The following is a 27,947-nucleotide window of genomic DNA, read 5'->3' on the forward strand; positions in this document are numbered from 1 at the left end:
CTTAGTAAAACCCAAGGTGAATATAGATAGAAAGAACTGGGGGGATTAAAGGAACTTTAATCTAAACAAAACAAAGCAAAACAAAAGACGTAAATCCCACAATGAAAAAAACATCAGCAACAGCACTTGAATTGATTATGGAGTATAAACTCCAGTAGGATTAGGCAGAGGGTGGTCAGAATTGTCATTCCAAATCTGGGCATCTAAATTGCATGTAGCAGTTTGTGAAGGACAAACTGACCCTTTGTGTTCATCAATATATGAATTGATATGTATTGCTATATATGAATATATCAGTATATGACCAAACACACGTAAAAATGCTCATACCTAGTAATAAAGTGTCTCTAAAAAACTTGACCTCCTTGTACTTGTTTCTTTGTTTATTGTGGAAATTGTCATTCCACAAGTGTAGGCTCTAATGTGTAATAAAGATGCAAACTGAGCAACACAAAGGATTATTCATGAAGAAACTTAAAACACTTTTTGGATTGATGTTGTCAAGATAGATAAATCTCTCAGTATCCTTGAGTCTGTGATCCTTCATATCAGCTACATACAATTTATAGCAATAAAGGCAAGGCAGTGAGAGGAGTAAAATTTATTTAAAATAGGTAATTTGAGGATTAAAATGAATGATACCCCTAAATGAGAGACTTTTGAGATAAATGATATGAATTGTTTATTGAATCAATTTTTTAATTATGTTGGCCTTTTTTTTTTTTAATGCAAATAACACAGCTGTTCCATGTTTGCTTGGTGTGGTTTATTTTAAATTACTTTATCCTAAGGCAGGATGTTAGCTTTCTGACTCACTGATTTAATTGGCTCTTCATTATATGATCGACAAAAAAGAGTGAATAGGAAGATGTCAAATATGGGTGACTCAGTAGCAACAAAATACTTACCTGGATAAAATATAAATTTTGTGATTGACAAAAGTTTGACCAGTTCGATTACTAAAGAATCCAAGCACAGGAAGTAACAAAGCTGTGTATAACTGAAGCTGAATCGTCTTCTTCCATAAGTAGATGATGTTTCCTTGCTAACGAGACATGTTATAAAACAATGCTATATGAAAATGTACTATTAATGAAAAACAGGCATACTTGACTCATTGATCAACCTGAGTATACAACTTAAAACACAGACTACACTGTCAGTATAAATACTTCAGTATGATTTCTTTGGCCGGATTTCTGTCCTAATTGCATTCAGATTGAAGGGAATTTCATCTGTGTCTAAACACAGGCCCATCCTCGTAGGTTCTCTGTAAAAACATAAAGCTATATAGCTTCTGCATACTCTTCCTACTTGTCTTTTTTATCATTTGTTTCATCTAATTATTTTGCCTGGCTGTTGCATACATGTGTTGAAACTCAGAAAACTATTTCATGTGAGACTTCAAATGGGAAGTCTGAAAGCAGAATTATTCTCTGACCCTATCTGCAGGTGAGATGTGCTCCACAACTATTCATTTAATGGGAAATTTCACATTCAAATTGCTTCTGCCCATCAGTTATGTTGCCTCTGGGTAGAATCTTTCGGATTCTAAAACTTGTCTTTATTACAAAGTTTCAAAAGTGGAAGAGTTCAGCACTAAATATGTATTGTAAAAAAACCAAAACAAACAAAACAACAATTGTACAATACAAAAAATATTTGCTTTTCAGATTAGATGACTTAAGTGAGAAAATTGACAACCATTCTAAGCTTATTTATGAAGAGGGTTTTGCCACTGAAATTAAATAACTAATTAAGAACACAGATGCAACTTCCAATTTTTCATTATTTCTGAAATTCATATGTTTCCTCTTTTGATTGTCTTGAAAGTTTCAAAGTAAATTAATAGATGTTTATTTTTATCCTGTTAATGTGGGTATTAGCTCAGTTATTTTTGCATGGCTATGTTAACTGTCTAAGTATGGGAATGTCAACTGTGCTTTTTTCCTGTTTATAGCATATCAGCTCCGGGTCTGCCAGCCTCCAACAAATATACCAAATGCTGAAATTCTAACTGAGGATGATGAATTTGAAATAGGTAATAGAGAAAATAAAAGCAACATTTGTTTCAAAAAAAAGACTGCTATGCACAGAAATTTCTTGCTTTTCAGGATGCAAATTGTATCTGTAGTATGTTAGATTTATATTTGAAAATAAAATTTTTAAGAAGTCATTCTTCTTCCCTATATTTCTTGAATCCCATCTATGTTTCAGAGATCATATATAAATAACACAGTAATTCCTTTCTAATTAACTTCATTTTAAAATACATTTTTCATAATGTTTAATATAAAACATCGTCTTACACTGAAACAAACAAACAAAACCCACAAAAAACATGTAGACAATGATATATTCTGTACCAGAATTAAGGTTTTGTGACTTGCAGGGTAAAATCAAATATGTAAAAATTAGGATCTGAGAAAAGGATGACATTCTGACCTTTCTAAGACATGTTAATAATATTACTTAGCCACCTATCATTCAAGTAAAAAAGACCAGCTAGTTTTGCTCACATTATGGCAAAGAAAAATAGATTTATTTTTAATATATACCAATATGTGATTAGTTATATTGGTAACAAAGAGAAAAGACTTTTTTTTTTCCTTCCCTTTTCTCTTCTGTAATCTGGACCAAAGAGAACCACTGGGATGTACAAATTTTACTTTTATTGGTACATAAAGCTATATGAATTTCTAATTTCTTAATTAAAAAAAATAACAGTTTCTTATTCTCACCATGTCACATTTAGGTATCATCAACTAAATCCAGTTTCTATTTAATTTTTTTTCCTTCAGGATTGTATGGTTTACTGACTTGATCTTATCTCTTTATTTAGTTCCATAATCATTATCCAATGAATTATATTGTTTAAAGCTTTGTGGACATATGGTTCACACAACATCAGTCAAACCCAGACAAATTAGCAAACTATCCGATTAATAATGTGGTGGAAAACAGTGTAGACGCAGCATAAGGTGCAGCACAATGCTCATTTACCACATTTCTTAGACTAATCAAAGTTGTTTATGCCAGAGGTCATTTAGCCCATTATATATGGCGGCAAGAAACTTCATTAATCAATAATGTTTTCAAAGCTAAAAGTCCCAGTTAATTGCTGTTTAATGTTTCTTTTCTTTGTTTGTGTTTTGTGTTGTTTTCTTTTTCCAAACAGGAGACATAATAAGATACCAGTGTCAACCAGGCTTTACATTGGTTGGTAATGAGATTCTGACATGTCGACTAGGTGAAAGGCTTCAGATGGATGGAGCACCACCAACTTGTCAAGGTTTTTTCTCCATTTTCTTTTCCTCCTTCCAGACCAGCTGAATGGTGATTCCTTAAATACCCTCCACTATCTCTTTACATAAGATGGTACACTGAAAATATTTCAGACTTTTTGATGCTATTCCCAATGTTATCACTGTTTGTTATGGTGAATATGTGTCAGGTATTAATGCAAAATAACTAGTAATATTTAGTGAAGTTGATAAGTTTAAAGGACTGCTGCTTTACTTTGCGAAAATAATTTTACAATTCTTTTTTTGAAGGGAGTCTAAATTTAATAAATAACGAGATTATTTCATTTTATCTAGAAGATAATAGTATGAAAATTTATATGGAAATTAAAAAAAATGCTAAATTAACATAGCATGGATTTGGGTGAACAAGATCACGACATCATTTTTCAGTGCAATTTTAAGTGCTTCCATTTTTATTCAGTGTATTCTAAAGAATAGGTTTTCTGTATGTGCGTGTGTATGCCTGTGTGTGTTTGTGTTTTCCTCCTTTTATTAAAAACTGTGAATAGAGAGATATAACACTACCTCATTATTAAGGTCAAAACAAGATTACAATCCTGCCAACCACTAACATCACAGTTTAAACTAGTCTTTATTAAGCTGACATTTGATGTGCTATGCTAGAATAGAATTTTTCCATCATTTCTGAAGAAAACACAAGAATTTTCTTTCATACCGATCTGATTAGGGAGCTAATGGAGATAAACCTTGTACATGATTTATTTAAAAAATATAATCTCTTTAAAGTTTCAGTGATGGGCACATGTTTATGTTTTCTTCCTTTTATTTCCAGAAAGATAAATAAGGACATACAGTTATAAACATGTATGATAAGACATTTTGAGGAAAAAAAACGAAACCAAAAATCCACAGCCTCATAAAAGTATAATTTATGTAAACAAAAGCCATTTTGAATCCTGCTAGTTGTTGTGATATTCCGTCGTGATCCTGAGCTTAATATTCTAACGTCTACTGCAAGATTAAAATACTTTCCCAAATCAGTCATAATAAATGCAGTTGATTTACATTTATATTAAATGAAAAATACTGCTGTCTGGGTTTTCTACCAATCAGAGTTATTTTTTTCCCCCAGCAATTTTAATTAATTAGCATATCTATAAAACACTCATGATGAAAGATTTATTTGGAAAGAGTAAATTAATTGTGAATAAATCTACTACTTTTACAAGTAAAGCTTTACTATTTGACTGTTTCTTAGTAATTTCTGAAGTTTCAAACTGGTGCACAATTTAGTTGTTATGAATTTAAACATCAGCATAGTATTTTTAGAACTTAATTATGACTAGAATGTTCAACTCAGTTTTTAGCTGAGAGTTGAAAAATTACTGACTTATAAATATACCCTTTTCCTGCACTCCTGAAAAACTGGAAGGGTCAACTACTACTGCTGAATAAATTATTTTCCCCTGGTTTTATGCACAAAACTATGCAAAAGACAACATCATTCATAGCAGTAAGTCTAGTTCTTAAAAATGCAAAGTGAACTTGAATTGTGAGCTTTAACACTGATAATTTCTGAAAATCCATGTGTTCGTTTAATTACAATTGTGTCTAGGAATACCTTCCAACACCCCAATGTAAATTAAAATTCTAACTTAGCCGGCTTGTAGCATTTAATGAGTGGAAAATCATAGTAAGCTCCAGGCACTGCTTTAAATGTTAAAATGATGTAATAATATACAGGACAAACAGAGACATATGTGCTGATCCTGAGGCACTCTCAGCACGTGTTGCTGAAGGCATATTTATATTCATTGCAAGATCCAAGACAAAAATTCAGGAATGATGACTTCAGTTACCCTAGTTAATCTTTTCTCTGTCACATATAAATGCTAAATATTGGATCAAATACTAAATATTAAATCAGTGCTCTTATCATTTCAGTCTATAGCTGAATGAAATTAACATAATCTTCAGAGTTAGTAGACTCAAAATTAAAAAAAAAAAAAGAAAGAATCAAAGGAATTAGTTAAAACATGTTTAAAATGACCATTCAAACTGGCCACCTAGAATAAACAGCAATATAATTTTCTCTTGTATTTATTTATATAATGTGTAAGTTTGAAGATAGCAATATGTAAGCTAAATTTCAATATTGAAACCAGATCAATAGAGAGCTTTGTAGAATCTAGAGGCAACAAAATTATATGCCTAAAATGTATGCCTTTTGTGATTTTAGTATACTACACTGGTTTATGTATAAGCTACCATACTTTAATTGTGCAAGTTGTAACACATTACATAAGAGTCACTCTCAAGGAATAAACTCACGTCTTCTGTTGGTTCATATTTGTATTAGTTTACTAATTCTTTTCACCAGGCAGAGCATATATTAATTGTTAGACTTCATAGTGTTAACTTCTGTTGTCTTAAACTTGTGCATATGTTAAACACTTCAGCCAGTATTAAGTGAGTTTTGCTTGAATTTTGCTTCAATTTTTAACTTGAAATAAATGAATACCCACATTCAACATTCATTTATTTATTGAACCTGAAGAGTGCTGCTGAACAGAATTTAAATAACAATATTTTAGTTTTGAATCTAATGTATTGCAGTAAAGATATAGTAGTCAAGAATGAGGTATCTGTAGGAGAAAATATTGAGGCAAAATCTATTTAAGATTTTATTTAGTGATTTTAATTGTTACAGGTTAGTTTACACCACATTTAGTACTATTTAAAACTATTTTGCCTTTTTTTCTCTTTTTCTCTGATGTGTATCAGTTGGATGAGCATTTCTTAAAATTCTTGAAGATTTCCTTCTTTAGATCAGAAAATATTCACTAACTTCCACAAGCTTATGCCAATGCCTATCGTCTTCTTTTGTTAAAATAGAGTATTTCCCACATGCACCATGTTACTTTGCCCGTAATTTTCCTTGAAATTAGCTTCTACTTTCAGGATAAAATGAAAGCTTCAGAGTAAGAAGATCCAAACTGTATTTTGCATCATAATTAGAGGACCCTGAGAAAATTCTTGAATGATGACTCTCAGCTATATCTCAGCTACATTAGCTCAGATTCATAAAAAAACTTAGCTACCAGATTCCCAAGGGAATCCATTGTACGGAAATAAGTTTTCAAGCTCTTTATAAAATTTGTGAGGGATGTTTACCTGGAGAACCTGAAATTGAGGATGGTTTGCAAAGCAGAATCATATGGAGATGGCAAAAGTAGCTGTAAATAAAGTAGTGCAGCCAGATGACTCTGATGCTCTTCCTGCCTTCCTGCCACACTTCTCTGTGTGTGTTTATATATATGTATGTACGTATAAAGCTTGAGAGGATCAGTTCTTTCATTTGCTTGAGATAAAGTCTCTATCACAACTGGTCCAGCACTGTAGTTTGACAGCCATATTCTAGCCATATGAGTTTTTTCATGTGGAGCAGAGATATTATATTCAATCTCCTCTTGGTTAATTGAGACAAACACAGGACGTGAGAAACAACTCTTTAAATTTAGCAATTAGATGTTAATTTTGAAATTGAGAGATGAATATTTTAAAATATATGGACGGACTCCTTTCTCTTTTTCAAGGTCTGGTTGGATGGGGCTTTGAGCAACCTAATCTAGTGAAAAATGTCCCTGCCAGGGGGATTGGACTAGATGATCTTCAAAAGTCCCTTCCAACCCAAACCGTTCTATGATTCTTATGAGTTTCGTTTACGAAGATAATTATTCTTTTTCTTTCTCTTCTCTGCTTTTCTGTGTTCTTTATCTCTCTTCACAGTCCAATGACTTTTCCCACATAAAAATCTGATTTTTCTATTTAATAAGCCAATATTATTTTCAGTGTTCTTGGGAAATCTAAGATCCTATTATTTTTTTGTGTAACTTGTAATGACTCAGTACTAACTCACTTTCGTTTAAGTGTTAGTTGTGAATTTAAAAACCAGATTTTAAGGCTCCTGTTTAGCAGTGTTCAGTTCTGAATAAACTGTCAGCATTTGTTCATGTATCATGAAGCAAAACCTGTTCTTGAAAAAAGTTCCAATAACATGGTAATATCTAATATTTTTATTTAATGAGATTGTTATTCTGTGTAGCTAGTGAATCCAGATAAATTCAAAATCAAGCCTCTTCATCATATTTTTAAACACCATTTTGCTCAATTTCAGCAGCTGCTTTAAATAGTGGTGATAACTTATTTATAAAGTAGCATTTATCCTGCTAGCATCCTCTATCCCTCCTGAAACTATGACAATTCAGAATAGCCAGAGCTGCTATGTATTTTCCAGCACAGCTGTAAGTGGAAGATTAATAACTTCAGAATATGATGTGGAATATAAGAAAAAATAATTATTTAGAGTAAAGTGAAGGTATGGTAGGCAATACCTGCTGAAGAAATCAGCAGGGATGGAGCAGGTGTCTTCTTTTATCCCTCCAGGAAACACTCTCATGTGGGGTCTAGCCTCACGCAGCAATGTTTTAGAAAAAAGGGTAAAGCATGTTCCTTTTCTTATTTCCTGGAGTTAAATTTGGGAAAAAGGCTGTCAGCAATTAAGTACTTCATATTTTTATAATTTCTTCTTCAGCTGACTTACATCTACTCATCAGGGAAATAGTCTGTCTCTGTGTTAGAAAGAGGAAAGTGTCCTATTGTCTGAACTCGAGAGTTCACTAGAAATGTGAATGTCTAATCAAAAATCTCTCATACACAGATTTAATAAAAAGGAAGTAGTTTGTAGATATAGATTCAATATACACATAACATATATAACACAGTTACGCATCTGTTATGCTTATCAAAGGACTGAAGGATGATGAGGAATATGGAGTTAAAAAAAAAAATCTATCTATATATATATATGTCAGGGTGATATTTGGATTTTTACTTTTAAGTGGGGCAGAAATTGCCTATTTTTTTTCCCCCTAATTTGATCTTTCCTCAGAAAGTGTTTGTCATATAGTGAACAGTTGTACCTTTTTTTAAAAGGAGGAGCAATTAGAGCGATTAGATGAATTGCCCAAAGTCAGCCTGAGATTCTGTAGCTCATTCAGGATTATAACACCAATGTCTTGACTGCTAATCATAGGCTTTGATTTTAAGAACTCTTCTTTGCTGCTTCTTTTGTTAAGAGATAGGAAAGAAATGGGACTGTATTAGGTGTGGTGAAGCAAAAATAGAATTTCAAGTGGTTTTGATTGCATGTAAAGGCAATAACCTAGCATTTTCTGAGGTTTCTATGAATCTAAAAACTAGGTAGCTGGATTAGTACAAGTCATCTTCTTGTCTAATTAGTCCTACTGAGTCCTACTGAGCAACAAAATGTCAACCTGAAGTGTGTCTTTTATTTTCTAGACCAAAGGCATCATGTCTGAATAGTGCTTACATTGTATGTAGGTGCATCAACATTCTTGGAGTTGATTGAGGATCTCAAAATTTAGGTGCTACTTTATACAGATTGTGAGAGGGATTGACTACTCTTTTTTTTAGAATATAACAACGAAAAATCACAGTGTCTTCAACTTTGCTTTCACTGTAAGACTTCACCTGGAATCTGCACGGGAAAAAAAAGTTTGTGGTTCACTTTCTGAACAATGCAACAATTTAGTACTTAAGCACAGCCTACAAGAATATCCTATCTTCTAGAGAATGAAAGAAGAAAAATGTCCTAAATTGATAAATTCTGAGGGTTGCAGAGCTTATTTTCAAGATAAACATTACTTTAGATTTCTTTTCTACTAACTGACTTTGTTTCTAAAATGTTGTCAGTCTTTCTGTATTTATGGAAATAAAATGAGTAATACAGATTTTTTAAACTCAGAAAAATCTTGCCAATCACATGAAACAGAAATAACGGGCTTTAGATTTTTATACCAATCTTTCTGTTTCACAGTGCTCTGTCCAGCCAATGAAATGCGTCTGGATTCAACAGGAGTAATACTGAGTCCTGGATATCCTGACAGTTACCCAAATCTCCAGATGTGTGCGTGGACCATTACTGTGGAAAAGGGTTATAATATCAGCATGTTCTTCGAATTCTTCCAGACAGAAAAGGAATTTGATATACTTGAGGTGTTTGATGGTAACTATAGGATGCGCACCTTTGGATGATACTTTTTCTTTATATATGTATTTTTACATTGTATCTCTGTAATTATATTGTTTATGCATATCATAATTTGTCAGTGTAAAAAATCTTAAATAAGCAATTATTTGGATTTGTTGTGCTAAAAAGAACTGTTGGATTACTGTGTTTCAAAACTGTACTGCATTAATTACGTTTAGAAATAATTTTGTTTCTGAACAAATATGTACTGTCTAGTGTATAACATGTAATGTCAACTTCCATTTTTAATTCAGATTAATTTAGCATTTGGTTGGAGGATGTTTTCTATGTATATTAATTGTATGCATATAATTTATTGTATGTTATTTTAAACTTTGTAACTCCTTTTTTTTTTTTTTTTTTCTTCCTTGTATCAAGGACCAAATAGTCATAGCCCATTGCTCATTTCTCTCAGTGGAGACTATTCATCTTCTCTAAATATAACCAGCAATAGCCATGAAGTATTTCTCCGGTGGTCAGCAGATCATGGCACCAATAAAAAAGGTTTCAGGATAAGATATATAGGTATGTAAATCAGACTTTCTTTAATGTGTATAAAATTCCAATATGGAACATATTTATTTATGCGAAAAGTGTAATGTAAGCTGTATTTTGTAACATTAATTGCCCAGACTGAAAGGAAATCCCATCTGTTTTGTATATGAACCTGATGATACCTATCTTGTGAGGAAAAAAAAACCCACACACCCTAAGTAGGATATATGAAACACATGTGCTCTGTAGAGATTTAAGCAAATGTTTCACAGAACTTTAAAATGACATAAGCCAGTACTAAAGGTGAAAGAAGTGTCATCTTTCCCTTTAGGAGAGGACAATTTTCTCAGAGATAAAATGTTTGTTGTATAGCTAGATAAAATTCACTGTTGGCTAGACACAAAACATTATATGGTACCTCTTTTCGTTAACTGTAGTACCTGTTGGATCTGGTAAAAGAGAAAGGAGACAAAGTTCTTAAAACTCTCCCTACTGCAGCGAGAATTATTGAGAGGTAGACAGGAAATATTTACTAGTGATCTGTATCACTCAGAAAATACCAGTATGTTTTCTTATACCACTAAATAGAGGTGTCTGTATCTGGTTCTTCCAAGAGCATAAGGCAGGAGCAATTTAGTGTAAGGAAGGAAATATTTTCATAGTATGTGCTCTGAAAGATATGGCAGTGCTTCTCATTCTGCTGCTTGCTTTAATAAAGAGTAAACAAATGGCCACATGACTCCACCCTGATCAGAGGAAGCCTTTGCCTGTGAAAACCATTGACCTGAAGTAAGTCATGGGACATGGAAAGGCTTAAAGAGCAAGTGAAGCAGAACTTTTCTGTTTGCCTGAGAAAATAGATATCAATAGTTACCAACATTTCTTCAAAGCATGGAAGCACTTGGAAACAAACTTCCAACTTAATTTTCTTTCCTACAAAATGGGAAAATGGTCATCTTGGCTAACCAGTCTTGGCTTGTCGTTGAACCAAAACAATCAGAGACCAAGTTAAATTCTTAAAAAAACAACATTTGTCTTAAACTGGCTACCAGGTTGTAAGTCCCTTCTGGTGCCTCCTTTGGCAAGGTAGCCAAAACCAAGTGACTTTGTATTCATGGACTTAATGAACAAGGGAGTTAAAAGAAATATAAGCATAATGACAGTATAATAAGTAAGCAATCCTTAATGTCAGAGAGACTTAAAGTACATAAATCCTTTCAGATTATAACAACTATATCTCTTAAAGATCTTTTTGGTCTCATAAAGATTTCTGATTTTTTTTTTCATAGTATCTAAATAAGATTTCTGTAGGACTTTTTGTGTTCTAAATAAATCACAGAAAAAAAGCAGATTCATTTTATCATGGATTTATGGTGACACTTGTAAATATGATTAAAATCTATTTTAGATTTACTAGTTCACTTCAGTTCATTGTATCACAGAACTTGAAAGAAATAACTTCTTTAGATCCAGAAAGAAAAGATTGTTTGAAAAGAATTATGTGCAGTATGTCCTTGATGTTTCCTTCTTAAAAAAAAAAAAGTATACTATTGAAATTTATACAATTGCAGTAAACTGCATCTACCATCAGAGAGGTGGTAGATGCCCCATCCCTGGAAACATTCAAGGTCAGGTTGGCTCTGAGTAACCTGATCTAGTTGAAGATATCCCTGCCCATGCCAGGAGGGTTGGACTGGATGACCCTTAAGGATCTCTTCCAATCCAAACTATTCTATGATTCTATGATTCTATGAAATTTCATCATGAACTAAAATTCTGTAGCTTACTTGGTTTAAAAAAGAAGATGGTGAAGAAAAAAAAAATAGTCAGCTATCACTATATTTCGTTGAGGCTACTAAAACCTGAAGCCCTTATAAAGCCCTATTCTTTCATCTTTGTTCTTCATGAAATTGCTTGATGCGTGCATGATCAGGATAGAAAATACAACAACTTTTAGTGACATTTTCTCAGCTTGTTATCAGATGTTCACTGAATTCAACATGAATTTGTCAAGAATTGTCATCTGGATTCTAAATGCATCTTTTATTTATTCAATATTTATGTTTAAAGCTCTCTACTGTAGTACTCCGGAGTCCCCTCCACATGGTTTCATTGTCAGTCAGACAGGTGGACAGCTCAACAGTATGGTTCGCTGGGCTTGTGATCGAGGTTTTCGACTCGTTGGGAAAAGTACTGCTGTATGCAGGAAGTCTCCATATGGTTATTACTCATGGGATGTTCCAGTCCCAGCTTGTCAAGGTAAATGCTTTCATTATAAAATAATACACTGTAAGAAACTTTCTTTTTCCTTTTCTAATGTAAGACATCAGTTTTCTGACTTAAAATGAATAGCAGGTAATCATTTAATGGTCATGCCTCTGTTCCAAAATTATTCCACCCAGTAAAACTTACAAAAACAAAAGTATTTTTAAGAAACAGTATTTCAACAGAATTTGCTAAGACTGGCAGATACTAAAAATAATTTACATCACTGTGAGAGAAAAAAACCCACAAATTTAAAATATGAAATTATTCAAAAAGTTCATTTAAAACTGAATATTTAGTAAAGTCTTTGAACTGTATGTTTCTATAGGAAAACTACCTAACCTTTGTCAAAGGTGAAACAACTTCAGTTTCAAAGCTTTTCGATACATTTCTATTAATATATAAAAAGTGTGCCTGTATTTTTAAAAACTGAAAGTCCTCCAAAAAAAAAAGTACAGGCAGTGCATTTGCTACATATCATTCTTTAGCTTTACTCCTCATCAGTTACCTAAGGACTGCCTTCATGACAGTTATTTGTAGAACTTGATCAGACTGTTAATTAGATGTATCAAACAATGTGGAATGAAAATAAAAAAAACCAAACAAACAACTTACCAAATTCAAATAGCAGATGATTATTCTCAACATACTGAGTAGAGTTCAGTAATGGAAAGAGTTGCAATACTCAGATAATACTTTAGGAACAAGTGGATTTAAGTGCTTAGTAATCTCACTATGATCAAGTACAAAGACTGTTGGTACCAACTGTTAACGTATTGAAAATTATTTAACGTATGTATTAATTGAATAGCAGTTAATTATAATTATGCAGTTAATGAGGGCTAGCTTTGATACATGATATGAACTTTTTTCAGTTCTTCCAGCAAGTCCTTGTGCGTGGAAAATGGTTTGTGGCCATGATATGTAGCTGCAACTCACAACAGGCAACTCTTCAGATTCAACCTAAAGACATGTTGTAACTGCAAAAACCCTCAGGAATAAGCTGCTTCCATACATCAGTCATACATCTAAGCTTCACATTGTTTTGCTGAGGTGAAAATTATCCTCCATAACCGGATGACACAGAAGATTTATGACATGATCTCTTGTATCAAAAGGTTGAGAACACAGTAAATATCCCTCATGTTCTTTCACAGAGGATATTTATAAGACACAAGGGCTTTGCCATTCCCTCTACTACTGAGCAGTACAGCTTCACCACAAAGCAGTTCTAACTCTTTTAAGTATGGGCTAGTGGTTTTTAGAACTTTATGATATAGAGGATGAGCATTGTTTTAACAACTATTATAACTGTCAGTCAGAATTTACCGACTAGTTTGCCAGGTGATACCAGATGACAATGTCACAGTCTTACCTTTTACTTCACATTCTCTACCATTTATAGCATAACTAGCAAAGCCATTTTAATTAGTTCTTTCACACATCTCAATGTAGGATTGCCACATATGACCATTTAACACAGAAAAAAAAAAGTATTAGGCTTTTTTTAAAATTTATTTTTTTACATCGCTGCGCAAGGGAAAAAAAAAGGTATTTGCAATTTCTTTAAAAACAATGCATCTCATTTTAATCTATTTGTTTTCCCTCTCCTAAATGAAGATTACCAGTCAAATCACAGTAGTAGTTACTGGCATCATCCTATAGGAAATGAGAAATTTAAGGCCTCAAAATTTATGAATTCTTTAATGATACTTCTAGAATCGGCACAGCTAGTGGTTTGTGGTGGTTTGGGGCTTTTTTTAGCAATACTAAGTCCATTTCTTGGCAAATGTTTTTTACTGCCTGCAGAGTATTTCATGACTGTATTTAAACTAATGCTTTCTCTTTACATTTTTCATTTTGTGTCAGTACCATTATTACCACTTCTGAATCCTCTCCTGTAACCAATGAATGCCAGTAGCCTTTACCACTACATCTTTTTTTCCCAAGTTCATGAGTAATGTTAAAGCAATTTTTAATGTTCTTATACCTATATGAACAGAAACCTTGATCTCTGAGCCTCTAAATAGATAATACCAGCCATTCTTCAAATCACTTGTACTATAGGGCTGACAGAATCTGAAAAATCCAGATACACACTTTAACCTTGGATGAAAACTTTTTTACTTTATTTATAGAACTAAACATATCTCAGTAGAAGAGACTCAATGCAGTAGTAAGGAATCAAAAAGAAATGCCTCAAGCCAGACTTCAGCAATTACTTGAAACCTCTTTCAAAGTTAATACAAAAGCACCCTTCCTCTGTCATGAAAAGAAGTAAAAGGAAACTGCTTCAGAATCTAATATTGTATTAGTAAAATGGTAATAATAATACAAATTAATTACAAACTTCTACTGTTTTAACTTTTAGATATTAACTATTCTGTTTATATAGACATGCATTAAATGAATCATAATGTGAAAGTGTTGTCATCCATGTATCCATCTCAGTTTTAATGATATTAAGCCTCTGATCACAAGTCAATAAAAGATTCTCATGGTTAACTAAATTATGAGATCTGATTATGATAAACTTTTGAAAGAATGAATAGGTTTACAATACAAGAATTAACATAAGTTCATATAAATGGTTTAATATTTTCAACTGATTGTAGATCTCAGAAGATTCAATGTTTTAAAACATTTGTTTTTCTCCTAGTTTCTTTTACATTTTAAATTTTTATCCCAGCATTACATGATTCTTGGTTTTAATTATGAAATATTTCTTTTGCAAATAAACATTGTCTCACACAGGCCTCATCAGAAATCAATATTAATATTTTGTAATATCATATATGGATAACAGGCAAATGCTTTTAGAGGAATTCTAAGTAGAGATGTTAAGTAAGTAAAGTTTAAAACATAACACTATATCCAGAAGAATTCTCTAGCTCAGTAATCTAAATTGTCTGTAGCAGCAGACATAAGTGTTGCATAACCGGTGATTGTTATGCAAATTATACTAAAGCATTTAAAAAAAAAAAAAAAAAGAAAGAGAATACCAAGAATATCTGGTTAGGTATGATGCCTGATGAGTTATGATTTTCTTGAAAATTAAGCTAAAGTGCATTTGTGGTGGTCTGGAACAAATATCTGATGTGTAAAGCATAATACCTCCTACCTTTACATTTTTTTAGACATGACTATAGCTTTGAGATAGTCATATCATATACATTAGAACAATTAATATAGCTATGTATAACATAATAAGTCTAGTATTTATTCAAAATAGACTTCTATTTATTTCCAAATGCATGGCTGTATTGGGACAGGTGTGAAAACTCAATGAATAACTTATTAAATGCTAAAGAAATAGTTGGCATCCTTTAAAGTGATTTGTAAGGCAATCTACAGGAAATTTAGTTTTCATAAAATTTCTTCATTCTTCACAAGTTGAATGTCCAAGTAGTTAAGTTCGAGGAGTATGTCACTGAATAGTTTCAGTAGACTTGCCTATATTTGAAATACTCCTGGTAAATGTTATCAGCTCTAAAATGATGTCTACATTGATACTCCTTTTTTTTCTCATATCCCTGAGATGTGAAAGGTAGCTACATCTGCTAAGTGTTGTTCTTAAGTAAGGCTGAGCAAATCCAAGGATTGGAGGTCCTTTACAGGGTAAATAGTCTGATTTCTGTTTAGGAAATTGTCATCACAGTAACTTTTAATAGTACCTTAACATTTAATGAAGGGTATTTAAGAACTTCACCTTGGTCTAGTAATAATTTCTGAAATTTCAGATAAGTCTTTAGAATGTGCTGATGGTCTTTGAAAACTAATAAAGTTAGGATCTTCCAAGGGCTGTATGTGTATATCTTTGGAATTAGAACTGTGTTCTGAAGTTTGTGAACAAATAATAGATTTTAATGTTTCAGTTGTGATTACAATTATGATGTTGATTTGCAATACTGTCCAAGCTGACATATAATGACCAAACATTTCTCTGATAGACCCGTTTTTTGGGCACTTTGGATGCTCCATATTTGTCATTTTTACTTGTCAAGTTGTCAGATGTGGCAATAACTTATCTTGATCTTTTCACATTTTTTCCCTTAACTAAAGGCTAAATTTCTGTGCAAGTCTCCACGTATGTAAAATTCAGCTCATAATTGTTGTAAACTAAAAATGTCATTGAGTGATTCCTTGGGAGCTCTGTTGTTTATATAAAAGGCTGTTATCAAGCATTTGGTATGCTGGGATGAAACTTGTTTCTTAAAAATTTAAGGTTAAGGGAAGGATATATTTTTCTTGTGCCACAAGACTGATTCTGTTAACATCAATAATATGATTCAAAATTTATCAAGTCAGTAATGGAGATTTTTGAATACTGAGGGATAATTAATCTCAGTGGTAGATATAAAACATCTCAGGTTGTATCTACAAAATATCTGATATATATTTTGCTGAATGCTAAAAGAGACAGAATTTGCAGTATGTGAACAAGTAGTGTTGTTGCATTTGTTGGTGCTCAGGATCATAAGCAACAGCTGTTAACATGTTACAAGTTTTTGGGGGTGGATATTAGTTTTTACACCCTGCTGAATGTTGGCCCTGATGTAACTGGAAGTGGACTTGGTTCTGGCAACTCCGTTATTGTCTGAAACTTTTTTTTATCATTAACGTGGTTCTGAAGGAAGAGGTTAACTTGGCCAGTTATGCAGTAAACAGTGTTATTTGATTATACCTTGGTTATACCAGCTTTTGTTTATCCTCCTCTTGGCACAGATAGGTCTGCCTAATGTTTGCTGTTGCAATCCAAGCTATTAAGGAATTTGAGATATAATAAAAATGAACTTGGTCAAATGTTTTCATTTTAGTGTCATGGAGGCTCAGTGTTTTTCTTCTGTGTTATCAGGTGAAATAGTAGAGCTTTGTCAGATGTTTAGTAAGAAGTGGAAGATGGACCTTATGGTTTAGTTAGCTTATCACTTTTTATCCCTCTGGGATCATGTCCCCATACCCTTTGGAAGATGGAATTCAATGACTCTGTAGGGGCCTTCACTGTCTCTTAATCACTGTTTTCTTATTTTCTTCTAAACGTGTGTTTGTCTCTAGTTGCCAGTAGATATTGTGATAGCCATAAGATATATGTTTTTATGGTTGCCCAAATAAGGTGATGAGCAAATTAATAATAGATTTCTGTGATTTTTTCAGTACAGTGTGTCCCTTTTTTTTAAAATTTACATGTCATGCAGTTTCTTTTTATGGCAATTCAAGCATATTTTAACATTGATCCAATCATCTCTGTTCTGCAAGTTGGATAGCATTAGTGCTTTACCTGTGTCTCAGCTGTGATTATTAGCTTTGGTACAGTGCCACGCTGTTGTTATATTGCTTATGAAGCAGATCTGTCTTACGTCAGATCAGCTCACATAGGAGCAAAAATAGATTATTCTTTTTTATCAAGTATTTATACATAGTCTGAGAGACTTAACTTTTCATATCTCTGTGTAGGCAGGATAGGTGGTCTCTTAGGTTCAGGATTCCACTTCAAAGTAACATACTTAGAGTTAGAGTTAAGTGCCTAAGCTCTTTTCTTTTTGGATCTGACCTGCATTAGATGTATGGTGTTAAAATGTGGAAAAGATTTAGTTTTGATTTTATTCCCAAAACAGACAGAGCATTCTTTAGAGCCAGATCTCCTCTTGGTACTTTCTTTCTGCTGAATAATTAAAAAAGAAAAAAAAAAAAGTGTCTTACACTTTCATTTGCCAATTTTCAATATTTTCAAAAGGGTATTTTATTTCTGCTTTGCAGGAGGAAAAATAGAATGTTGAAAGTTAATTTTAATGCTTTGCTGGAGTTCACACAGTACATCTGATGGAAGAAACCTGAAGTACAAACTAGATTCCTAATGTCTCAGACTGGCGCTTTACTCATTCAACCATGCTGATCATATTTTTTCCAGATATTCTCTATTGCCTCTTCTTTGATTATCTTCTGCATTTTGAATGGATAATTGCAGAGTTATGAACCATTGTTCTTATTTTTAACATCCTCCATCAAAAGACAAAAATTTCCTGAGATTTAATTCCTTAAAATTTTAAGGGAATTTATTTGTAGGCTTAAAACACACATTAATGAGTCATTTTTATGAATTTAAGACTGTTGATGTTACAATGCATAAACCCTTTGAGATGAGCGAAAGGTTATAGTGAAGAAGATATAAAATAATTATGTCTTTCTCTTTACTCAGCAATATCTTGCGGAATTCCTAAAGCTCCATTAAATGGTGGGATATTAACTACAGATTACTTAGTTGGCACTCGTGTTACTTATTTTTGCAATGATGGATATAGACTATCAGCCAAGGAACTTACTACTGCAGTCTGCCAGCCGGATGGTACCTGGAGCAATCACAATAAAATACCTCGCTGTGTAGGTAAGTAACATGTAAAAACTCTCCAGAGAGTAAGAACCTGGCTGTACATTTTGTTTATTTATCCAAGGAGCAAATCTTCACATTACGTAAACTTTCAGCTTCAGGTTAGCTTAATCTATGAATCACTGCTGGTATTAAATTATTGTGAAATACATATTTGAAAAGTATATATCTGAGATACATATTGAAACATTTTGCGACAGCAGAAGAAATACACTAGAGATTATAGAATACATTCAAACTGATAATTAAGTTGCAGCTAAATCAAAGTTAATGGTTGCAGAGGTTTATGCAAAAGCCATCTCTTCAGTGAGAGCTGCACAGTTCATATACTGTTAACAAAACCTATTTACTATCCAGAATTGCAAAGTCTCTGGTACTCTGAGATACTTGTTTAAAACTGCTGCTTATTATTTATATTCAGCCCATCATTATAATCCTACACCAGCTAGACTTGGGAGAACATCACTGAAGAGAAAATGCATGTTCAGTCCCAAAGAGAAGTGGATACCATCAAAGTTATAAATGGGGTATGAAAACCCGGGAGATCCTAAGACTGATACAGAAATGTCAGTGTGTCTGATGCGCATTAAGATTTGGATTATCTCAGCCAATGAATTTTGGAAAGGAAAGAAAACATACCCTAGAATAATTTTCAAGGATTTTCCCTTTTTCCTTTTTTTTTTCTTTTTCTTCTTGTAAATTGCATTCCCTCATGCCTTTTCCTCTATCTAAAGAACCAATCCGAATGGAGAAAAAGAAAGTAGTATCCAGCAAAGATTTTCCACTGTGCCTTTTGATCGTGGAAAAAATTGTTATGCTTATTAACCTTTTTCTGTTAGATTAGGGTTGTAGAATGTAGAGTTAAGACATGAGATAAAACTGTGTAGCTGCTGAAAAAACATCTTTAATATGGATATTATTTTAACTGTCACCAATGCAGCCTCTCCAAATGAGTCTTTAAGATCTCACAGAATTTACCTGGGTAGAAAAATAATTCCTATATTGAAATATACCTAACATTTTAGAAAGATTCTGATGTCTGATGTGAAGTGTCACAGGAGTTCCATGACTATCAATCTACAGTGAATTCAACCATGGTATAGATTCTATCTACACCAATTGTATAGCTCTGCATACACAGTTACTGCTCTGTCTGGGCCATTGATCATTATTAATTAAATGAGACAACTCGTCTCTGCTAACCACAGGCAATTTCAAATACAGCCTTACTCTTCAAACATTATCTCACTGTGTTTAAAATATATTTCTGAATTAATAATGGTACAGATTTTCCTAATTTGCCTCTACTAAGCCACAAATAACTATGTGTTTTTGTTATTCTGGAAGTTGTTACATGTCCAAGCATCAATTCTTTTACACTGGAACATGGAAGATGGAGAATAGTGAATGGTTCACATTATGAGTATAAAACAAAAGTAGTGTTCAGCTGTGATCCAGGGTATTATGGTTTGGGACCAGCATCTATCGAGTGTCTTGCTAATGGCACCTGGAGTTGGAGAAATGAGCGGCCTTACTGCCAAAGTGAGTACATGTTGTATCTGCGTCTGCTGTACAGTCTTTAGATAAAAATATTTTATTTAGCTAAATTAGAAATTAACTAATTAAATATTGGAATCAGTTAATTAGAATAATATTTCCTGAATGTAATTCCTGGGCATCCTAAAGGTTATTATTTACAAATACAATCCATTAGGTTTAGTGACAAGGAAATATCTGTAAGCACACTTCTGGATTTTAAAGGTCCCTAAATATATAAAGGTACAAATAAGTAATAGAGAACATTTTCCTATATATGTTTCTAGGTCAGGAATGCTGTATAGTCTAGAAAAATGCAAAAACTTTGTATCTTGTCTGCACACTTGATAAATAAAATAATCTCTTCTTTCAACTGGCTACCATAGAGTGTGCAAGTCCACATCATTCCTACCATTAGCTGGTATCCTGATAACCTGCAATAGCTACTTTTCAAAAAAATAAGTAATGAATATTCAGATACTTTAAACAGGCTAAATGTGTGGCTACAGTTATGATCCCTTCTGCCACCAATATGAAAAGCAGGTTTCTTTATGTATTTAAATTTAGACATCTGTTTTTCAAAATTGTGGCATTTTGGGTGTACTTTGAAGCCCCAAAATTCTTCCTCTTTGTGAAACACCACATGACGTACACTCTGATAGAATGGGATATTGGCTGTGGTTTTGGTGCATATATCTAAACTGTGTGTATCTGTATGTATGTGTATAAATCCACAGTTATCTAAAAACCAGAAAAAAAACGTGTAGCTAAGCCAGATAACTCTGGTTTAGAATATATGTAGAATTTATTGAGAATATATAAGGGACGACAAGCAGGATAAACCCCCCATAATTCAAGAGGATGAAGTTCATGACCTGCTATGCCACCTGGATGTTCACAAGTCTATGGGGCCGGATGGGATCCACCCGAGGGTTCTGAGGGAGCTGGCGGAGGAGCTTGCCGAGCCGCTCTCCATCATTTACCAGCAGTCCTGGTTAACTGGGGAAGTCCCGGACGACTGGAGGCTCGCCAATGTGACTCCCATCTACAAGAAGGGCCGGAAGGAGGATCCGGGGAACTACAGGCCGGTCAGCCTGACCTCGGTGCCGGGGAAGATCATGGAGCGGTTGGTTTTGAGGGTGCTCACGAGCCATGTCCAGGACAACCAGGGGATCAGGCCCAGCCAGCACGGGTTCATGGAAGGCAGGTCCTGCTTGACCAACCTGATCTCCTTCTATGACCAGGTGACCCGCCTAGTGGATGAGGGAAAGGCAGTGGATGTGGTCTACTTGGACTTCAGTAAGGCCTTTGACACTGTCTCCCACAGCATTCTCCTAGAGAAGCTGGCGGCTCACGGCCTAGACAGGTACACTCTTCGCTGGGTAAAAAACTGGCTGGACGGCCGAGCCCAGAGAGTTGTGGTGAACGGAGTTAAATCCAGTTGGCGGCCGGTCACGAGCGGTGTTCCCCAGGGCTCAGTTTTGGGGCCGGTCCTGTTCAATATCTTCATCAATGATCTGGACGAGGGGATCGAGTGCTCCCTCAGTAAGTTTGCAGACGACACCAAGTTGGGCGGGAGTGTTGATCTGCTGGAGGGTAGGAAGGCTCTGCAGAGGGACCTGGACAGGCTGGATCGATGGGCCGAGGCCAACTGTATGAGATTCAACAAGGCCAAGTGCCGGGTCCTGCACTTCGGCCACAACAACCCCAGGCAACGCTACAGGCTTGGGGAAGAGTGGCTGGAAAGCTGCCCAGAGGAAAAGGACCTGGGGGTACTGGTTGACAGCCGGCTGAACATGAGCCGGCAGTGTGCTCAGGTGGCCAAGAAGGCCAACGGCATCCTGGCCTGTATCAGAAATAGTGTGGCCAGCAGGAATAGGGAGGTGATCGTGCCCCTGTACTCGGCACTGGTGAGGCCGCACCTCGAATACTGTGTTCAGTTTTGGGCCCCTCACTACAAGAAGGACATGGAGGTGCTGGAGCGTGTCCAGAGGAGGGCAACGAAGCTGGTGAAGGGCCTGGAGCACAAGTCTTATGAGGAGCGGCTGAGGGAACTGGGGTTGTTTAGCCTGGAGAAGAGGAGGCTGAGGGGAGACCTCATCGCGCTCTACAACTACCTGAAAGGAGGTTGTAGCGAGGTGGGTGTTGGTCTCTTCTCCCAAGTAACTAGCGATAGGACAAGAGGAAATGGCCTCAAGTTGTGCCAAGGGAGGTTTAGATTGAACATTAGGAAAAATTTCTTTACTGAAAGAGTGGTCAGGCCTTGGAACAGGCTGCCCAGGGAAGTGGTGGAGTCACCATCCCTGGAGGTATTTAAAAGACGTGTAGATGAGGCCCTTAGGGACATGGTGTAGTGGGCATGGTGGTGTTGGGTTGACGGTTGGACACGATGATCTTAGAGGTCTTTTCCAACCTGTATGATTCTATGATTCTATGATTCTATGATTCTATGAAACAAAAAAAAAAAGGGACTGAAAAATGCAATTCTGAAAACAGATCAATTATATTGGAAATTAACCTTAATTTTGAGTTCTTTATAACTTACTGGAAATTTCATTTATAATTTAGAGGATTTTTAAAAGTTAATTGTAATGTTTTACCTCTGGTAGTGTTAAAAATATTGTGTATAAGTCTGTATCTATATATCTCTCTCTGTATACAGATATTTTACATAATATATATGTATTTGTAACCTTATTTTCTTTAAAAGACAAACATTTTTCACTATGTTTTGGGAAGTTTTGTTTGCAGTATTACCACTTACTTTTTTTTTAGCATAAAGTGCACTAGCTGCTTTCACCCTTTGATAATCCACCATCTTGTTTACTAATAGTAAAGTTATTTTTACTAATTCTTAAAAGAAAATTATTAAAGAAAAATTATGATTTTGAATGAAAAGATGCTTTGAATTGCAAATAAATAGCAAGGAATTCCATGCACATTGTTCACTCATTATAACAACATATTGTGTGAATGCTAGGGCAAGCATTTCATTATGAACTAGAAGATGAAAATTACATCTTTCCAAAGAAACATAAAGATCGTTTTGAAAATGGCAACCATCGTGGTATTCCAAAATTAAGAAAAAATCATTGATAAAACCAAAGTAATTAAATAGCAATTAATAATGTTCTGAACGGTGACGTTATTTAACTCTACAGAGACAATTTTAATTGGTGTCCTCCCCGTCTTTCTTAAGTATTATTTCTGGGGAAGTAATAGTCTTTGTATGCAGAGTTTTTCATCTACTTTTTCTACAGAAAAATACTTCAAGCTGTGAAATTTATTTATCTGGTTGATAAGTATTACTAGTTGATAAGTATTATTGTATGTGTGTTTGTGATATTCAGCTGCATTTCTGTTTTGTTTTGGTTTTGCCATGAAGTTATTTCTTGTGGAGAACTTCCTACACCTCCAAATGGGAATAAGATTGGAACTCAAATCACATATGGATCTACAGCTATATTTACTTGTGACTCAGGATACATGCTAGTTGGCTCTGCCGTGAGGGAATGTCTGTCTTCTGGACTCTGGAGCGGAATTGAGACCAGATGTTTAGGTATGGATACTACTGTCATGGCTTACCTATCTTCTTTCTCTCTAGCAGACAAAAGTAAGCAAAGCAAATCAGCTTGTCTCTTTCTGTTAGCACAGACACTAAAGAGAGTTCTGCATTTTAAAAATGTGTGTGGCTGAGTTGTTTTTCTTATAAAGTTATAACTATGCTTACCTTTCCACAGATTGAATCTCTTTTTCAATATCTTCCCAACATGCAAAACCTGTGTCACTGGATTGCTGCATATGTCTCTAAAGTAGACCTATACATAAATAGCAAGACTGATTGATTCCAGATGTGTCAGCTTTAATACATACCCTCAGTAAAATATCTGCATAGTACATCTGAACTTAGTGGTTATGTTATAGAATTAATCTGTACACTTGCAAAAGATACAGAAAGAAAAAAAAAAATGTTTGTAGAAACTTTGACAGGAGCACTGCAACCTTATTTCTAGGAGAAAATCACTATCCAGACACTATTTATAGAATTTGACACCCTTTTGTTGTACATGTTTAGACATCTTCACGTATTTAAAATACTCAGACACCAGTCCCTGAATCATTTATGAATAAAATGAACATGTGATCTCAGTGAAACAATTTCAGGGCTTCTTTTTAATTCATTATTATCATGTGTACCTTGATCTAGGTTATTGTGTTAACTGTAGAGACATTGATTTTAACTCTATATGCAATTAACAATTTAGTTTCAATTGAAATCAAAGCTATGATAGTGTTCTGATTTTAGAATGCAATATGAAAGTCGTATTGTACCTTGTCATCTGTGGGGGCATGAAAATATAAAAGAATATCCATAAACTGAGACTTTCAGAAGAATCTGAACTAGTATATACATTAAATATAGGGGTTTGTTGCAGTATCTCTCTGTGCAGATTGCCATTTACCTTTTTAGACTACACTCCATCCCAAATAATTTTCCTTCTGTAATACAGCATTATTTGGTGCAAATCTTCACTTAAGCTTAATTTGAATGACTCATGAATGAGCAAAAGTGCCGCTTATCAAGCTACAAGTCTGAAGCTGGAATGTTTCCTGACATATAGCTAAGGGGAACAGATAGACTTTGTTTATGTTTCACTTCTACAATGAAAACCATTTAGCAGAGGGGAAAAAAAAGAAAAGATCTTCATGTTTGATTTTTCATTTTTTGATGTGTGTAATCAAAATGTTCTGACTTTTTTTTTTCTTCTTCATTTTTACTGGTTTGTCTGCAAAGGTCACAGCTATTGAAGTTTGGAGAAATGTAAAAATTTTCATCAGAGAAATATTAATTTAAGCCAAATGATCTGCTATTTGTGAATAGCACCTTGGAAAAATAATTGCATTTAAGAATTTTGCCAAAAATAATTTCATGCCAAATGAAGAAGGACACAGAATGAATTAAATTTCTCCTACATTTGCCTATAGAAATAAAAAAGTAATATAAGCTTAATAATAGTAATTGGTTACACAATCTTTACTTGAAACTTAAAAGTCGACTGCGAAGTAATCAATTTTCAGCTGAAACAAAACTTTTTTTACTTCCCAGAAGAGATTCGTTATTATTAAGTTCATATACTATAATGTCCAGTAATAATAAATAGTGAAGAAAATGTGTTAAAACAACTACATGACTAGAGGGGAAAACAGTAATCTAAAAGATACCTTTTGTATTAGACTAATAGGACTACACTAAATCTTCAAATGTATATCTTCAAAGCTTTAATGATGGCAAATTGCTGAAGAGAGCATGAATAAAAGTTTTACTTACAGAAATAAAATGTAGTATACACCATATATAGCATTAAAAAAAGCATGTATAGCTTGTTAAAAAAAAAAAAAAAAAAGAAAAGATAGTGACAGAGCAAATTTTTAAGTGGGAAAGAGTAATGGCTACCATAATTGCTCTTGCAGCAGCACTGCCTGCTATGCTACATCACTGTGCAGGAATGAGCTTTCTGGAAAGCCTCAAGCTAACTCAGTTCAATTCTTGTTTCTTCAACAAGTAATTTGAGACTTAAGATAAAGGAATGGGTTCAGCTAGTGACAAATCAGAAGTCAGAAATTTGTTTAAGAAGGTTGGGAAAGAAAATGTTGTTGGAAAGTGGAGAAAATGGAGGAAAGAAATGGTAGAATGTGGGAGAAAGGAAATAAAATACAGCAGGAAGATCTACAGAGCAGGTATTGTAATGATCTAAGAAATATGTTTTTGTGCAACTTATGAATAAATTCTGGTGTTTGTTTTCAACCACTGAAAAATAGTAAGAAAAAAATTTAAATTTCACTTTCTGCTTCTAAAGTTTTCTGCTCACAGACGTAAACGTTTTTTATCATTTTATCTTAGAGCCTTTCCAATTTTACTTGCTGAAAAATGTAACTATGCTTGGACTCAAGTGGCTACCAGTGTATTTCTATTTTAAACATTGAAGATGCCCTTAATAGTACACTTAGATGACACTAATGAAATCCTACAAGACAAAATAATATCCTTTTCCAAGTATTTTGTTTAAAAATACAAGTTTTTTTTTTTAAAGTGCTACTCAAATAATTTCATTTAATCATTATGTTTGACAACTTAATTTTCATTCCAGTTAAGTGTAATTATTTTATAAGGGTGTGTTTAGTGTGTAAACAAACCAAAACAACAGAGAGCTCCTGAAGTAATTCTGTCGTGGAAGTCTTAAAAACAAATAAATATTTCACAAGACTTTATGGTGAAAAAATATGAAAAAAAAATCATTTTCATCTTTTAAAATAAAGTAACAGTCAAAGACAAAACCCCATGACTGTTGTGTCTCCAAGATTACAGACTGACTTTCACAATTTATTGTGCTTGATCTTTTTCTATACTGAAAACATTAAATCAGTTTCTGGGAGAAAGTCTGTGTAATAAATCCTGGAGAAACATTCAGAAACATAGAACAGATTTCTGTTGAATATCCTATTCATAAAAAGACACTGACAAATCTGTGTATTTTGTTATACACTTTCCTCAGGGAAAAATATTTAAATATTTGATGAAGAAATTAATTGTTCTGTTTCTGTTTATATGAAAACTTAGCATATTTACATTATTTTATTTATTTATGACATTATTTTTATTTGCTTTCATTTACTGACATGAGTAACAATGATCATTAAAACATATATTTTCAAAGCTCTAAAAAAGTTTTGAGGGTTATTTATTTATTTATTTAATGCCTGTAATCAGCAATTTATTGAACTGAGCATTTCCCAAAGCGGAAATAGGGTCTACTTGGTTAACTCCATAGTACTTTCAGAATTTTTAACTGATATGTGAATGATGAATAAAATTTCCCAACATTTCTCTAACACTAAGATTTTCTTCCCTTTCTTCATTAGCACTATTTTCAGACTTTTTATTAACTCAGAGGAGAAGCACTCTCAGAAGATCACTACTTTAACATCATGATGATTTGAGGATCAGGAGTACTTTTTTTCTTTTTTTTTTTGGCTAATGTAGCTTGGCAGGAGGAAATGCATAGACATTTCCAAAAAGCAGCATGATTTTTAAAGTGACTGTGGATAGAATTTGATGTGGTGGAGATTAGTATGTGCTGAAATGAATTTTCTTGAGGTCGCTTGTTGACTTTTAAAATGTTGATATTCTCTCCCTTATTTACCAAAATTCATTGCCATCATTTCCTACGTATGTCCTAGGAAGAATCAGCAATTGCTCGAATGATAGGTGTGTTCAGTTCTGCAAGTTAGTATTAAATCTGCAATCAAGATAAACAATGAAATATGATTAAATTTTTTAAAGGTCTGTAATATCTAATATTTTTTTGTTAATCTTGATGTTATTAAATAATGTTATATTTAATTCATTCGGAGAACTAAACACACCTTTATAAAATGCTAAGTGTCCATATGAATTAAAATGCAAAAATGAAGAATGGAGTTTACCTGATCAATAAGACATATGGAGGTGTGTTTCCAATACATGACTAATACTAGAGGAGTTTTCAATAAAGACAGACAGGTAGCAGAAAAAAGTTAATTGGGTTAGAGTGATCATTAAATGTCAGCATTTGTTCATACTCGCCATACAATAGTATCAGGAATACCTTTCATCTCTTCTCCTAAGAGAAAGAGTGAACCTCACATAGTGTGTCTTTCAATTAATAAATAAGCCAGCAGAAAGGAGCAGATCATGAGACAAATAATTGGTTCTGACTTCTCTGTATCTGCATTACATATGGTTCAGAGAATTTTCCTTGGACAGTATCTGGGCTAAATGTCGTCATTATTATGGTTCAAAGTTGTCAAAAGGACTTGTCAATAATTTTGACACCTTTGTCTCCAAAAG

The 27,947-nt window shown here is 33.7% G+C and overlaps 1 protein-coding gene across 3 annotated transcripts in view; it reads left to right on the top strand.

Moving 5' to 3' along the window:
- The window catches only part of CSMD3 (CUB and Sushi multiple domains 3), a 796,263-nt gene that overhangs the window by 679,583 nt on the left and 88,733 nt on the right, over window positions 1-27,947 (top strand). For 2 of the 3 annotated variants that reach the window (XM_075141259.1, XM_075141261.1), the window contains 8 exons: window positions 1,961-2,041; window positions 3,179-3,292; window positions 9,166-9,354; window positions 9,757-9,903; window positions 11,944-12,132; window positions 18,335-18,520; window positions 19,871-20,065; window positions 23,445-23,618. In XM_075141259.1, coding sequence (XP_074997360.1) covers window positions 1,961-2,041; window positions 3,179-3,292; window positions 9,166-9,354; window positions 9,757-9,903; window positions 11,944-12,132; window positions 18,335-18,520; window positions 19,871-20,065; window positions 23,445-23,618 — 1,275 coding nt within the window. The remainder of the gene's footprint in view (window positions 1-1,960; window positions 2,042-3,178; window positions 3,293-9,165; window positions 9,355-9,756; window positions 9,904-11,943; window positions 12,133-18,334; window positions 18,521-19,870; window positions 20,066-23,444; window positions 23,619-27,947) is intronic. The other variant, XM_075141260.1, reaches the window with a different exon arrangement.

Source organism: Calonectris borealis, chromosome 2, assembly GCF_964195595.1.
Source record: "Calonectris borealis chromosome 2, bCalBor7.hap1.2, whole genome shotgun sequence".
Taxonomy (NCBI): Eukaryota; Metazoa; Chordata; class Aves; order Procellariiformes; family Procellariidae; genus Calonectris; species Calonectris borealis.